This window comes from Telmatherina bonti, assembly GCF_933228915.1.
Source record: "Telmatherina bonti genome assembly, chromosome: 10".
NCBI lineage: Eukaryota > Metazoa > Chordata > Actinopteri > Atheriniformes > Telmatherinidae > Telmatherina > Telmatherina bonti.
Window position 1 is genome coordinate 16,931,801 of NC_136628.1, and position 10,404 is coordinate 16,942,204.

A 10,404-nucleotide genomic window follows, 5' to 3' on the forward strand; every position below is an offset into this window, starting at 1 on the left:
TTGAATTATTTGCAGCTTTTTTTTTTTACTATTCATTGCCAAAATTAGGTTTATGAATGCCTTCTAAATATTTGCTACACATGTTGCAAATAAAGTAAAAAAACACAAACAGCTTTTAAAAGATATGTGATGAGCTTGCATAGTTCTTTGTGGTAAACCCAACCCTTTTTTTTTTTGCACAAAGGGCCACACCACAGCACAAGTAATGATTTGCATCCATAGTTTCTGACCAGGGACTGGTTCCTCTGTGAATCCTATACTACTATAATAGCAGCTGGTAATAAACGGTTTCTCTTCCACCTGCCTGTGCTGAAACTTCCTGCGTTGATGATATGTATGTGCCTCTGTGGGGTGGAGATGACAATGTAGGTGTGGAGGAAGTCAATGCAGGTGTTTTTGTGAGAGTAAGTGTGTGTGTTGTTCCAGGTGGCTGCTGACAGACTGGCAGGTAAACAGGCAGGTTGGTCTCTGATCTCACCTGCTGGAGCAGACACTGCAGCGCCTGCAGGGCTTTTGCAGCGGAAACAAGTTCTTTATGTGATGCTGGAAGGCCAAGTGAGCTCCTCTTCTTCTTCTACTACTTTTTTCTTCATTCATTCTACTTTCCTCTCCCAGATGTAGTTAGGTGCTAAGGTAAACACCCAGGAAACAAGCACATAGAAACAAAGGAGTGGGGGTTGCAGCAGGGAGCATGAAGGGAGGAAGACTGCCTAAGGGTAACAGCAGCAGCACAGGTGGGCCAGGGGGTGGGAGGTGACGACAATATGTGTGTATGTGTGAGATAAGAAGGTTTTGTGCATGCTCTTGCTTCATAAAGTGGTGCTTTGGGAAGAAAGGAATGTTACACATCCAGATTATAACAGATCACCCCTATAACAGCGAGGAAGTCAGTTTAACCTGCAAGTCAAGCTCACACAAACACAGCAGCTGTGGAGTTTAAGCTCTGATATGAGGTGGCCGGGTAAGTTGTCTGTGGCTCATATTCTTCAGAGGAAGTCTATGAATGATCTTCTGTTTTTCTTTGTGATATATTTTAAAGTTCACACAACTTTAACCTGAGCTTCAGGATCCAGACTGAGTTTTTTTTTTTTTTTTTTTTAAAAGAACAGAGTAGTTGAAAATAAAACTGCAGTAATAATGTGAAGCAACTAAAGCTCCTAACTTTTCTTTAAAAAAAAAAAAGATAAATTGATTTTTCCTTTTTTAGATAAGTTGCTGGAAAGGATTATTAGACAGGTTTTCTGTTCAGAAACATACTATATGTCTTTGCTATGGTTGTTCCTTTTATTGACAGTTAATTGAAATAGTATTAAGTTATGGCATAAGAGAACATTTTTACTCTGAGAGTTTCTTTTTGAGATTCTATGTAATATCACTGTACTTGGTGAATCTGTAGGTGTGGTGTTTATGTGTCGACAATGTGTGTTTATATGGTTGAAAGCCATAGTAACAAATAGTAACGACACAACAGCCCAGTATATTTAACAATATATATTTCCATTGTCAATGTACATTCCATTTCGACATAAGCTTTCTTCACAAACAAAAAGTTGGCATCTAAATAAATACTATATAAAATAGAACTTCGAAATAAATATATCTATAAAGGGAACCTTTTATATGAGACTTTTTTGTTATATCTAGACAAAAAAAAAGCACAAATCTCTCTTTTTTTTCAAAATCCCCAACAATGACATTGCAAAGGTATAAAGGAATGGAGAAGCAACCGTAAAAGACCTTTCCTCTTGTTTGGGCAGAAAGTTAAAATGTAAAAATATGTGGGGTATTGGTGTGTGAAAGCCACAGCACTGCAGCGAAAGGAAGAAACAAAAAGATTACAGTTTTAACATTTGACTTGTTGTTGTTGGTGGTTATTCCAGACCTAAAACAGACTAGTGAGCATGTGTGATAGTATAAAGCTAATCTGAAAAACATTACTTTTGCAGTAACTGAAAAGAAAGGCAGCGATTGTTAAAAAGAAAGAGGTCCACTGGTGAGAAAGATGGCACTGAACGCAACTCTGGGGTTACAAACAAAGACGAAAGAGGTGGGGAGGGAAATAAAAAAGGCAGGAGAGGAGGAGAAAGAGAGTCAGACATGTCTGTCTCTGTGGTATGACAAGTTTATGCACAGCAGCTGTGTTTGTCAATCAAGGCAGGCCAGAGGGTGTTTGCTGGACTGTTTCTCAGCGAGGAAGGAGGGAAGAGAGGAAGGACAAAAAAGCAAAAAGGCGAAAAGGAGCTGTGACACTGAACAGTAACTACAGGAAATGGACTGATAGGAGTAGACTGTGTTCCCTGTATGGATTCAATGAATCCACAGTCTTTCGGACTCGGAGTGGGAGTTAGCTTAGCCTCTCGACTGCTAATGAGCCATGGTTAGCATGAACAGCGGGAGTTTTTTTTTTTTTTTTTTAATTATCTTCTTTTTTTTTTTACATTTTTGTTTATTTTAGTTTTTATTGCTGTGCACACTTAAAAAAAAAAAAATCAAGTGTGAATGATAAAGACAGTCTTTTTTGTAGTTTCCAGGTCCCTGTTCTCAGCATCCTTCTTTTCTGTTCCTTGCAACCTCAAAAAACATCTTATTCTTACCCTCAAAATATATATCTAATATATTCTCTATATATTTTGTACTGAATTGTAGTTATAATGTACCATGCAATCTTTCGAGGACATTTAAAAGTCTCTTCTAAAGAACACAAATGTCGTGAAACTATTTACAGCAAATAACATTTCACCTGCATAGCTCTATTACTAAATATATTGTCAAAACATTTGTGATTTTTGCTGCTCAGCTACACCTACTAGGCCTTTGCCCAGTCACACATTCATTCTCAGTTTTGGCACCTTTCTCTCAGATTGAATTGCTAGGTTTTGAAAATATTGCCTCATACATTCAATACTAAGGACCATCATTCTTTTTTTTTTGTCTTTCCTTTTTTTCCTGCGTGATATCAGCTTTGTGCAACAAGACAAATACAAGTATGAGCAAAGTTAGGCACCTCGACGGAAGATAAGGGCCCAACTTGACAGAGAGGCATGTGTTATGGAGCGACAAAGACAGTAATGCCTTTATGCCAAACAGAATTGCCCATCTGTATTAAAGGGCAGCGCGCCTTTAACGACCAACTGCCGTCAACTCCATTTGGCAAGAGTGCATAACAACTGTGATCACTCAGACTGTGAAAACATGCTACCGTATAATGGCTTCCTTTGGCAAAGTCCTAAGAACGTCATGCAAGCCACAAAAATAGACTTTTGAGAAGAAAAGAGAGACTATCTGACTTATGCAACTATGCAACATACTCATTTGAATTTAATGGAGACACTGATGTGTGTTTAAAGGGGAACAAGGGTGTTTGGACTAAAGTGTGAGCCAACGTAATGTGAGACAGCTGAAGTGGACAATACTGTGCTTTCGTACATCCTTTAAGGGGTCCTAAAAAGGTTGTGCAAGTGGCAGGTTTGAGTTTGACAAAGGCTGACTGGAGTACAAAAACAACTTTGCAAAGCCTTCCCTCACTCTCCTCTCTCTCTATCACCTGCATCCTCTCTCCTCCGGAAACATTATTTTCTGGCCCATTTGTTTCCCACTTAGCTTACTTGCTTTAAATTATTCACTATTGCCTTTTTGCCCCTAAATGTTTCTTTGCCTCTTTGTGCAAAGAGGAAGTAGACCAGGCTCTTAGGCAGTTTTGAAATCGACATGCGGTAGGCCAAGTTCTAAAGAAGATTACTGTAACAGTCCCTGAGAAGGTTGGGTGTACTTTTTTCTTTTTTTCTCTCTCTTTTTTTTTTTCTTTGTTCTTTAAAACACATTTCTCTACTACAAATCCACTTCTAGCACGGTGGGTAACCATTAGACTAGAGCATGCAGATTGTGACATGCATTACATCTGAGGTGATTGGTGATCAGCATTCAGAATACTTCAGAATGTCTAAGCTTCACCACCCAAAAATAGAAAACACACTGTAAAGTAATTATCTCTCACTTGCAGCACAACCGCTTACGTACAATACAGAGTGAGAATCATGGGAAATTACTATCATTTTAAAGTCTATAAAGGTTTTGTTTTTACAGCTTCTCCATGGAGATAAAAACCTAGGAATAAAATATTAGCAAGCTAGCGTCTTTAAGGTGTAATAGGAAAACCGGTGAGACTAGATGATGGTGATCCATATCAAGTATGGGGTCTCTTGCAATAAATTGTCATAAAGCCACATTTTTCTGTGGATAATTACTTGTTTTTATGTTTTCACACTGGGCTGTGCTTTTGGAGAGGGTCGGGGGCAATTTTGTTTTATTGAACTCCATCCATAATTTCTTAGTAATCATAGAGATCAGCAACCAGCTTCTGGTTAGTTAGCATTACAAAATTAGCTGAGAAATATTGAGCAGCAGAGAGGTACAATGACTTTGTGCCTTCAGCCATTTTTGCACAACACAAAACACCAGTCCCACAATCTAGTCCCTTCTTTCTGAGTCCCTCTTACAAAAAATGAAAATAAAAACATCCCAGAGGGTCTGTTAGCTGTTCCTACTAGCCAACACTCTCTCAGATGGCTCATTCTGTTCATCCACACTGTCAAACACAGGTCAAAAAGCCATTTAAGTACCTTTGTTTTACATAAGTCATCTTCCAGCAGATTAATGGGGTAGTTTAATGAATTGGTGTTGGATTGTCCTTTCCATACAAACTGAACAAGTAGTGTGTGGTCTTGTCCATTTTTGTTTAAGCAAGGCCACTACCAGACAGTTTGGTTCACTATCATGAACCCTGCTGCTGCTTTTCTGTCCCAGCTTTTGCTTCCGTGCCTCCATTTTTACACACAGGGACACTCGCGCCACCCTGCGAATTCTTACAGCGGCAGCCAGGTCTGCTAACATTGTCATAACACTTTTGTCCCAGTTTGGCCAGGCCCATAGCTGGTAGATAACAAACCAAGCATGGAAGGACAACAGAAAGGGCGGCCATGAAGGACCAGCGTGCGCAGCAGTTGGCCTGGGAGCATGAGCAGGGCTTGTCGGCACAGGAACCCTCATCATCCTCATCCTCGGTGCAGTGGTAGAAGATCCCTTTGACCAGGCACATGCAGGTGGCCATGTCCACCAGGCTCTGAGCAGAGCACAGGCACTCCTGGTTGCAGACCCAGCAAGAGGGTAAGGTTCGGGGGAGCGTACACTCAGTGCATCGACACTTCCCACAGTGCTCACAGAGAAGGAGGTGCTTCTTCTCAGTTGGGGAGGAAGGTATCAGCACCAACCCTTGCTGGCCCCCGGTGGAACACACACCTTCTGCTGGGATCTTTGAAGACTTGAGGTCCAGCGACTTCGAGGAAGAGGAGCAGGAAGAAGCAGAGAAAGAGGAGGTGAGAACCTTAGATTCAGAGGAAGTTCGGGTACTGATTGCGTTGACAGGACCATGGTGAGGGTGCAAAATTGGATGGTGGTCCACTGTTGGCGTAGGTGCAGCGTGATCCAACAACCTCTGATCAGATGAGGTACTGCTGCTGCTGCTGATGGAGCTGGGCCTTCCACTGAAGGAAATCCAAGGGTGGGTGGTGGTGTCCTGGTGAGGATGAGGATCACACCTGCCCTGCTGGTGGGGCTGATGTTGGTGATTATGATGATTGTTGTGGTTTGCACCAAGGAAGGCCTCCTGATTCTGACCAAGCCAGGTGATTCTTCGGTTTGCAGACTTCTGGCTCGGGGGCTGCTGAGAAACAACAGCAGGGCTGTCAATGTAGTCGTTCTCCACGTGTGATGACTTGATCTGGTCAATGGGGTAAATGGTGAGAGGGTGCTGAAGACGGCCATAGGGAACTCGACTGTCCAGCAAGGGTGGAGATATGAGGGAGGATGACACTCCGGGGATGTGGTGGGGAACCCTGGACTCCATGTGTCGGCTGGTGCCTCGCACGTCTTCACTCTAAAGCAGCATTTATCAGTACTGCAAAGAGAGATACAAAAGAGACAGTTATGGCTCGCTGCACTGCCTGTTACACTGCTCCTTTGTCAACCTCTGAAATCAGTTTTTTTCTTGCTGAAGGTCTTAAAACACACAAAGCCTGTTACGAATTTAACATGAAACTTAAAGAAAGACCCAACTCTGTAAAGCTGAAAGCCAGGTTAGCTATAAAGACTACATGAACATTTCTCTCTCTATTTTAACCACACAAGGCTTGCCCAGTTTATTCTAATATGTTCAGTTTGTGGGATAATTTAACTTCTCTGCACTTTATGCGAGCCAATTTTTAATCCAACATTTGTATTATGATTAAATCGGTCCTTTTCTGTTTCGATGTAGCAACTCAATTCTCACCAAAACTAGGGATCAGCTGCTTTGAAATCAACACCTTCGATGTAGTGTAACATTGGTCTTTGCTATACACAGTTTACCTCACATTAGCCATTATTAAATCTTTAAATGCAACATATTTTAGCCACTCAGCAGTGATCTTTCTTAGGGCTGGATCTGGACGCAGAGTTTCTAATGTGTGGTGATTTTTAGACCGAGCACCAACAGGGCATTCAGTCTAATACCTCCTCCATTCTAACTTTGACATTAGAACAATAGAAGTTGGGCTCTCATCGCCTCTCCCCTCCAAAGAGCAGGGAGCACCACAGAGCAGGGCTTGCATGCAAAAGACTCAAAAATGCAAAACAAGGCAGAAGGCAGAGCAAAGAAGTGAGAAGGTTGCCAGAAAATAGAAAATAAAAGTAAGCGGTGAAGGAAATTATATGTTTATATAGCATCACATAACAGTGAGACATTTATCATCTTTCCTCAATTTTTATATTTTAAAATATTAATGTTCTGTATAAATGAATAATCTGAATAGGGGAACTGAAGCCGTCTCAGATTTTGTGAATGGGACCGACTTTATGAAGCGCAGCCTTTTGTGAATGAGGGCTGCTGGTTGCACTTGGTGCTGCAGGCATGAATCAGTGCGCCCCAGTTATGTTAGGACTCGGTGAAATCGGTTTCATCCAATTCTTCACTTAAGTGCTCCACGGTCGGAAGACCTACTTTGTACATAGAATTTAATAAGGGATAACTTACGAAAAATAGATTATAGCCAAGAGGCTTCGTTATACTGTCGCTTATTCTGTATAAGAGAACCTGAATTATCTGAGACTAAAATATTCGAGAAATTATTTATCAGGGTCATAAACCTATTAATTGATTCGGATATCTGATTTAGTACATGATGTTTCATTAGTTAACGTTGCTTTGCTCGTGTTAGTCTTTTCCTTGGATTTGCAAAAGCCTGGTTGAGAAACCTGTTGCGACATTGCTGGCACAGACACCAGCGCTTGTGATCGTCAAATCTAGACCATTATGAGCTCCAAGCCGGAACTTTGCGTGTGCGAGTGCGTGAATGTGTGCATTTGTACGTGTACGTGTGCATATGTGTGTGTCCCTCCCTTGAATATGTGAATGGACTGAGTCATAAAAACCGGAGGCAGCCGCTCGGCATACTCAAATAGCCTGTTTATATAGGCGCTGTAACCATGTATTCAACACATTACCAGTAGTATTATCTGGACAAAATGACAAAAGTATGAGAATGGCGAAACAACAGAACACTGTGTGCCACCAGACAGCTGTAGGATAGGTTCTTTTCTTTTTCTTTTTTTTTTTCTTTTGCAATCGGTGGCAGTTTAGTGCGTAGTTTGGTGCGTTAATGTGGACGTCGTCGTTGTTTTCAATCTAATAATATACAATTAAAGTAAATATATGAAGTCATACTGAAATGTATTGGCTTAAACTAAAGTCAAGAGGGAAACTTAAAAGTATAATAGCAAAAACACCTGACACAACCGACGTTGTGTGCGTGTCAACCAGGCGATAGCTGCAGAGCGAGAAGGACGCACGCAGCTGAAACCAGAGACCAGACAGGCAGCCGTCATGGATGTTTGGATAAAGCTAAATGTTGGTCTGATCTGCGACATTTTGTCGTATAAAAAGACTTTTTTAAAAAGACGTGTCGAATCACGGCGCTTAGAAACTTGAAAGTGCACGTCTGCTGCCCCAAAGAAGCAGCGTGTCGACCAAACATATCATCCTTTTTCTCTCCTATCTGAGCCGCTTTTCATCCCAAATAGATGGTTAAATATTTAATTTAACATGCGAACACGGCTCGAGTGAAACATGTTGTTGCAAAATGCTGAATGCAAGCGCGCTTTCGTGCCCGTGGTCCCTTGGATTGAGGGCGAATTGTCAAGTGTAAGGCAGCATACTGGGGCTGAACAGGCTGCTGGTACGTGCAGTCGCACGCTCACGAGTTCCTAACGTTTAGAAAACACCGGCGGGGGTCACTTACTGTGGTTTCAGGACACAATTCTCATCTCTTCGTTTCGCACGACGTTTGCGAGCAGGGTACTAGTCCAGGCAAAGAGGGTCAGTAGCTCCACAGATGTCGAGTACAGACAAGTCCAAGCGTTATGGGATTAGTATGAAGAAGGTAACGGCGAAATGCGACTTGGTCTCTTTGCACTATTCTCCGCTCGCTGGTGCATGAAAGGCGACTGCGGTTGAGGACGCAGAACTGTGGATATGATGTTGCAACCATCGAGGGGGAGGGAAGTGAGTTTTATGAATGGGAGGGTAGACGAAAAGGAAGGGGACGGCACTGCGCAGATGCCTCAGCTTTTTTTTTTTTTTTTGTGAATGGGAGGGAAGAGCGACTCTGGAGGGCTGAAATGCGGAGGTTACATTTTTATGAATGGGGAGGACTCCGAATAGCATTGCGCAGGCGCGATGCCCAGATTTTTATGAATGGGAAGACATAGCGAATGAGGTGTGCATGTGTGTATGAGGGGGCGAGGAAACGAGGAGGTGGGGGCTTTTTTTTTTTTTTTTTTTTTTTTTTTTTTTGGTCACAAGGGCAATGTCAGGCCTGATTTACATTAAAAGTCGGCTCATGGGAGTATGTTTTATTTTAAGCATCTGAATCACTGATATAAATCATCTGTCTCGTGTTGGGGGGGGGGGGGGGGGGGGGGGGGGGGGGGGGGGGGGGGGGCGCTAGATTGCCTGTTGTGATAGGCTTGATTTAATTGTGACCACAGATATAACACATGGGGATGTGAGTGGTCTCTTTGTACTGTCAGTTAATTCATTTTTATGGCCGGCTTGATGTTGATTCTGGTGAAATTTCTAATGGAGGGAATGATGCGTTCAAAGAAGCCCACATCCAAGAAAGTCCACGGATGCAAAAATTCAAGCGTAATACCATCTTTTTTATTTTTTATTTTTTTATTAGAATTATTAATTACATAACAGTGGACATTTGCAGGTTATTATTTGTTTTACACATTTTTTTTTTTTTTACACATTATTTGGTCACATAGCTCAGATGGATTATAGGCTAAATAACAACCGCTCCCCTTATGTTGCTGTTGTATCTAAAGCCGTTTATTGCGAGCAAGGACGTGCCCTTCCTTCCTCTGCAACAATGTGAGGTATGAATACAGCTTCTATCGTAGTGTAAAAAAAAAAAAAAAAGCAGGCGGAGGGGGGCAGTAGGGGACGAAGAGATGAAAACGGGTGGGGGGTTATAACGCCCACTCTGAAACGCAAACCAGCATGAGGGCAGGCAGGATTCACAAAAGGACAGGATGTTGTTGATTTGTACCGAAACCACACAGAGGAAATGAGTGTGAATTTCCTTTCTCTCTGACATCCTAGTGTGTGTGTGTGTGTGTGTGTGTGTGTGTGTGTCTCAAGAACCCCCCCCCCCTCCCCCATCCCACCCCTGCCCCCAACCCACACACACACACACACACAAACAGTCCCCCCCATTTTGGGGCTTTTGACCAGTCAAAGGTTAACACTTGCCCCATTATCCTTTTCCATTCATCACCATAGCAACCGGTGCACCTTCAAATTGGTATTATTGTTTCAGAAATAAGCCAGGCAGAGAAAAGAAAAATAAAGTTGAAAATGAACATTTTTAGAAATTTTGTGTTTGGATGCTATGACAGGTTATCAGTTCATGTGAGGAAACATGGCTGGAAAAGGAAATTAAATAAAAAAAAAACAAAACTTTGAAATGATAAAATGGCTACATGACACATTAAGAGTCAACTTGAGTATGGGACACAAACAAGCTCAAAGTTGCATGACCTGACATTGCTACACAAGAATAAAAAAGCTTGTGATTTTCATAGTAATTTACTTTGCTGATGTGGATTAAAGATCATGGCTCTGCATTAATATTGTTATAAAACTGCCATAACAATGCAGTCCTGAACATCAAACACAAAATCAAAACACAAAAAGATATAATTTTTTTTTATCATGTAAAGGATGTATTTTATTTGTTTATGTATTTTCTAAATGTTTTGATGTATTTTATTCAGCCTGGTTGTGTTTTGCAGCTTAGAACTATTTTA

The 10,404-nt window shown here is 41.6% G+C and overlaps 1 protein-coding gene across 1 annotated transcript; it reads right to left on the reverse strand.

Annotated features, from left to right (window-relative positions):
- Positions 1-1,487: 1,487 nt before the first annotated feature.
- On the reverse strand, positions 1,488-8,559 carry spry4 (sprouty homolog 4). Its single transcript, XM_079248267.1, has 2 exons — positions 8,331-8,559; positions 1,488-5,953 (listed from the first exon to the last, which is right to left on the reverse strand). Exon 2 carries the CDS (start codon positions 5,900-5,902, stop codon positions 4,772-4,774), a length of 1,131 nt encoding a protein of 376 aa, XP_079104393.1. The 5' UTR covers positions 5,903-5,953; positions 8,331-8,559; the 3' UTR covers positions 1,488-4,771.
- Positions 8,560-10,404: the final 1,845 nt, after the last annotated feature.